The sequence below is a fragment of the Beta vulgaris genome, chromosome 7, assembly GCF_026745355.1.
Source record: "Beta vulgaris subsp. vulgaris cultivar EL10 chromosome 7, EL10.2, whole genome shotgun sequence".
Taxonomy (NCBI): Eukaryota; Viridiplantae; Streptophyta; class Magnoliopsida; order Caryophyllales; family Amaranthaceae; genus Beta; species Beta vulgaris.
The window spans coordinates 51,514,530-51,520,352 of NC_079208.1; the positions used below are offsets into that span (position 1 = coordinate 51,514,530).

The window sequence follows — 5,823 nt, forward strand, 5'->3', positions numbered from 1 at the left end:
AAATATTGCCTCCCTAAACCCTAGACTGACTAGTTTTTCTAGCCATGCAAATCGTTCATTTTCTAAACCCCAAGTGGAGACTTTTTCGACACGTAGATCGAGATATTGCAGTTGTGTTGTGATAATTTCGACCCCCAGTTGATCCCTTAAGGGCCAAATTATCCTATTAAACATAAACTGAGGAGAATTTGCATGTCTAGAAATTAACAAAAAAACCAACCAAAATTACATCGATTTACGCGCATTAAAACGTCTCAATTTGAATTTCTTGACTTATTAAACATGTTTGATTTTTTTTTTTATATTAATTACATGATTTATTGCGTGAGTAAGAACAAGAGAATCTTTCATGTGAATATCATTTGCTCTACCTTCCCTTATACTCCCTCCGTTCTTTATTAGTTTACTCGTTTGGACTTTTCACATTTTTCGATGTAAAACTTTGAGTAATAATATCTCTAATTATGTATTTGTAAAAATTACTACATATGGAGACGAATCAAACGATATCCCGTATGATTATATTTTTCCTTATTTATAAAGCACAGATGATGGTCAAAGTAATAAATCGAATAATGTTATAACTCATAAATCAAAGTAGGCTAACTAATAAAAGACGGTGCAAGATGTATAATAGAGATGTTGAATTTAGACAGTCGCCTAATTTCAAATAGACAGTCTCTTACAAAGACAAACTAAATAACAATAATATTAATACCAATGCGGCAATGCCATTGCCAACAATGTCGGTCAATTTGAATCAAAAATTCCTAAAGTACATGGGGTATATATAAATCACCACCCTTCCACACCAAAACTTAGATCTTCAAAGCTCGTTCCTTGTTAACCCACAAAAAAAAAAAAAACAAAACAAACAAAACAAACAAAGCTCGTCCCAGGTTTTTTTTCCCCCTTGTTTACACGATCTTTTGTTGCGATTTTTCATGTGATATTTCATTTCTTGCGATTTTTAAGATCTACTTCATGTGATTATTCATGCCATTGTTATTGTTTTTTTGCTTCATGAATTCATCTTCTTTTTTCTGATCTCATGTTTTTAGGGATAATTTACATTTATGATCCGAATTTTTGGTATAACTTGTCAATTCATGTTTGTTTCATAGAATAAAATGATAAACATTTTTATGTACAATTTTTACATGCGAATATTTTCATGTCGATTGTTCATTTTGTTCTTGTTTGTTTCATCAAATCAAATCAAATTTTGAAGTTTTTGTGACTGGAAATCTGCTGGACCCAATGTGAGACACCCAGATCTGGTTTCATAATTATATGTTGTTATTAATTTGTGGTATCTTGATTTATGTGATTGTGGCCTTCTTGATTTTGCAAGATCATGGTTTCACACTTACACTCACCCAGTAAAATTTTAAACTTTTTTTTGGTTTCACATTTATATACTTTGGATCTGCAATTATCATTGATCTTTTGACAATTCTTATCTTAGATCTGATCCCTGTTATTACTTCAACAGTAAGATTTTACCTCATTTGCTGTTAATTTCACATTGGGCATAAAAAAAAAAAGGTTCAAGAATGAACTTTTTTTTAGCTAAAAGCAGAAGAATTAAAGAAATTTGTTATATGATTACACGTGTTTTTGTTGTTTTTGTGAATTCAAGGCAAAAGATTAGGAGTTCTTTTCCAAAATGTCTAGGTGCATATTCCCGTAGAGTGTCCTACCTCACTACTTCATAAAAGAATGTATGTCATCATGTAAGATTTGTAGAGCAATTCGTAGTTATGAAATGCTTTTACATTAGTTTCGATAAATATAAGGCACGCATGCTTCTCGAAAACATTATATTATAACCACTATGATGCATAAATTTTATAGGATGTTATACCATTTGATCTATCTTAAAGAATAATTCTTTTATATTTTATTATTATAATATTTATTTATTGTCTTGAGAGTAATTTATGGACAAAGTTCGACCTCAAGGATAAGAAGAGTGCTATTTTTGAAAATACAATATACTTTTTGCAAAAGATTAGAGGTAAAACTTTGACAAGTATAAGGATGTATACTCTTTGAGGGACTGGTGGAGTGTATTGTTAGTTTGTTACAATTACGTGAATGGTTGTTTTGTATCTTCATTTGTGCTGTTTATGAATAAATTTGTTACAATGGCACCTTGTGTTGGCCACATCATTGCACTTTATACTTTGGTTACCCTTCAAGAACTGACTCTGCATATGAGATGTACATCTATGGTTTGGAATTACGTGAAATATGCTTAGTTTTAAGTAAAATTTGTTTTATGGTGTTGGATATTGCTCCATTTCCCCTTGTGATATTGTTTTCACCTGGTAGTTTGCATATTGCTGAAATGAAATTTACTTCCTTTCAACTGCTGCTTTAATGATAACAGGCTTTTTAAGCAAGAAAAAGGATGGGGAAGAAGATATGCTGCATTGGTGCTGGCTATGTTGGTGGCCCTACAATGGCTGTCATTGCTCTCAAGTGCCCTGAAATTGAAGTTGCTGTTGTGGACATTGCTGCCCCTCGGATCAATGCATGGAACAGCGACCAACTTCCTATCTACGAACCTGGTTTGGATGATGTAGTGAAGCAATGCCGAGGGAAGAATCTCTTCTTCTCCACTGATGTGGAAAAGCATGTTTGTGAGGCTGATATTGTCTTTGTTTCTGTTAACACCCCTACTAAGACTCAGGGTCTTGGAGCTGGCAAAGCAGCAGACTTGACTTACTGGGAGAGTGCTGCACGAATGATTGCTGATGTGTCAAAATCAAGCAAGATTGTTGTTGAAAAATCAACAGTCCCTGTTAAAACAGCTGAGGCCATCGAGAAGATCCTCTCACACAATAGCAAAGGCATTGATTTCCAGATCTTGTCCAACCCTGAATTTCTTGCTGAGGGAACTGCCATCGAGGACCTTTTCAAACCCGACAGGGTTCTTATTGGAGGACGGGAAACCCCTGATGGTGCTAAGGCAGTGAAAGCACTGAAAGACGTTTATGCTCATTGGGTTCCTGAAGACCGAATCATTTGCACAAATCTCTGGTCAGCTGAACTCTCAAAGCTTGCTGCAAATGCTTTCTTGGCTCAGAGAATCTCCTCTGTGAATGCCATGTCAGCACTTTGTGAGGCAACTGGAGCAGATGTGACCCAAGTTTCTCATGCTGTTGGTAAGGATACCAGAATCGGATCAAAGTTTTTGAATGCTAGCGTGGGGTTTGGTGGGTCTTGCTTCCAGAAGGACATTTTAAACTTGGTGTACATCTGTGAGTGCAATGGACTTCCTGAAGTGGCTCACTACTGGAAGCAGGTTATCCTGATGAATGACTACCAGAAGACTCGTTTTGTTAACCGAGTCGTTGCTTCAATGTTCAACACTGTATCCAATAAGAAGATTGCAATCCTTGGGTTTGCATTCAAGAAAGATACTGGTGACACTAGGGAAACTCCAGCTATTGATGTTTGCAAGGGGCTATTGGGGGACAAAGCTCAGCTAAGCATCTATGACCCTCAGGTCTCTGAAGATCAGATCAGGAAGGATCTTACAATGAACAAGTTCGATTGGGATCACCCGGCTCATCTTCAGCCTTCGAGCCCTACTGCCATCAAGCAGCTTAGCGTTGTTTGGGATGCTTATGAAGCCACCAAGGATTCTCATGGTATTTGCATTCTCACAGAGTGGGAAGAATTCAGAAACCTCGACTACAACAAGATCTATAACAACATGCAGAAGCCTGCATTTGTCTTCGATGGGAGGAACATTGTGGATGCAGAGAAGCTGAGGGACATCGGATTTATCGTCTACTCCATTGGTAAGCCGCTCGATGCTTGGCTTAAGGACATGCCTGCCGTAGCTTAAACGAAGTGAGCTTGAAACTATTCTTTATTAGCTTTATATGGTAGTTTCTCTTACTATTGGATAGTAGAGCAGGAAGATTTTGATTTTCTATATGTTTGTTATCTTGTCTGTTATAATCAGCCTTTCTGATGTTTGCGGTTTTACCGCTAAATCTCAAAATGTACGCGGATCACAGGATTGTATGTAGCTCAGAATTTTAAATTTGTTATTTAGTATTCCTAGTGATGATACTAATAAATTTAAGCTCTACTTATATTTTTAATGATCAGGGTTTGACCTGTTTTTATTTTCAACTGTTCTGCTTTCTTTATACTTGTTACAGGAATGTGCAGTTTTCATTCTATGTTTATTTAATTTCCATTTGTTCTCTCTGACCTCATAGTTTTCTTTTGTTTTCGTGAATCAGCATTTTAAAATATGCTGAGGCTTTAAATGAATTATTTGACTAATCAAAGTTTTCATTCTATGTTTTCTTTTGATCTGTTTAGCTCTTATTATTAGCTTTTCATATCAGATGTTTAAGTCGATTTTAGCAAAATTAGTGTTTTTTTTTTTTTTTTTTTTGACGGGAAAAACCGGAACCAAATATATTAAGGAATCAAAGCCTTGTCAGCAAAGACAAATTTTAGCAAAATTAGTGTTGTAAAGTACCTTAGTTAAAAAAGAAATATTAATGGTTTAACATCTTTTTGGTAGTCCGGTAAAGTTAGCTGATAAGATGTGAAGTATTGTACTATGATTTCGAAATTTTAGCTAGTTGAAATGTTATTTATCAGGATAACCAATCATCTTTGTTAGCTAGTTAGCTAGATGCGTAATCTCCGAACAAGGCTTAAGCCATTTGTATATGCGAAGAGCTAAGGGATACAATACACTGCAAGGAACAAGACAAAGGTGGCTATGCAAACTGCAAAGAAATGAGTGATATTTCTTCACCAAAGGTATTGGGGAGTGGGACTAAGCGAATAGTGGTGGTAAAGTCGTGCCTTTCCGGCGAATGTTGACGGAAAATGAGCAACAAGGGTTGTTATGTAGAAGGGCAATAAGGTGAAGAAGCTTGTGTGGAGGATCAGAAAGATCAAGAAGAGTTCAAACATGTGTGTGCGCTCTGCAGCAAGCTCGCAATGTCTTTCAGTTTAGATTTCTCCGAATCTTGTTACTCCAGATATGTTTTGTTCTCTTACTAGATAGGTGAATTAGTTTTATGAAATTTCTTCCACTTTGTTAGTTCATGCCACCTTATCCTACAAATGCAACATATATATTGCATAATCTTAGTGTCGTATTGCAGCTATTACGATAAACTACAGAGTGAGACACTACCCAAATGAAAATGCTAAATCTGTTAATATGGTGAACTTCCATTGATATAGAACATGGTCACTCATGCTCCAAAAAAAACATGTCATTCCTTTATCTTTAAAACATTGATCATGTATGACTCATTTTGACAAATGAACCCCAATTATGACCCAAAAGAAAAAGCATCATCCTTCTCACTCCAAGGGGTGTGCAGTTTTGGATAGAGATCGAAATTCGTACGGGACCAAACCATGAAAACTTGGGATTCTGAGTTTTCGGTCCGGTCCAAATTCAGAATTTTCTAATCCAGACTAATAGACTGCTTTTTTTTTTTTTTTTTTTTTTGTAAAAATAGGTTTGAAGGTTAAAAAAAATAAGTTTAAAATTTGGAAAAATTAAAACCTCATATTTTTTGCCTTTAAGATTATTGCTTTTAGTATTATTAGTTTTTAATCTATCGAATTTACTAAAAATTTCAAATCAAACCTTAGCAAAAAGAATTTTTGACTTTAAAAATACAAATTCCGGTCCAATCGGAAAAGTTTCGGTCCGGTCCCGATCCAAAAAAATTCCGGATAATCAGAAAAGTTATGGACCGGTGCACACCCCTACTCACGCCTACTTTCTACTAGGGGTGTTCATCGGTGGTTAACCGTTTC

General features: G+C 35.5%; 1 protein-coding gene across 1 annotated transcript; it reads left to right on the plus strand.

Annotated features, from left to right (window-relative positions):
* The first annotated feature begins 743 nt into the window (after positions 1–743).
* Positions 744–4,124, plus strand: LOC104899685 (UDP-glucose 6-dehydrogenase 5). The gene is made up of 2 exons (XM_010686923.4): positions 744–899; positions 2,396–4,124. Exon 2 carries the CDS (start codon positions 2,417–2,419, stop codon positions 3,860–3,862), a length of 1,446 nt encoding a protein of 481 aa, XP_010685225.2. The 5' UTR covers positions 744–899; positions 2,396–2,416; the 3' UTR covers positions 3,863–4,124.
* Positions 4,125–5,823: the final 1,699 nt, after the last annotated feature.

Coding starts and splice junctions, on each gene's coding strand:
- LOC104899685 (XM_010686923.4), top strand. CDS start 2,417: ATGGGGAAGAAGATATGCTGCATTGGTGCTGGCTATGTTGGTGGCCCT.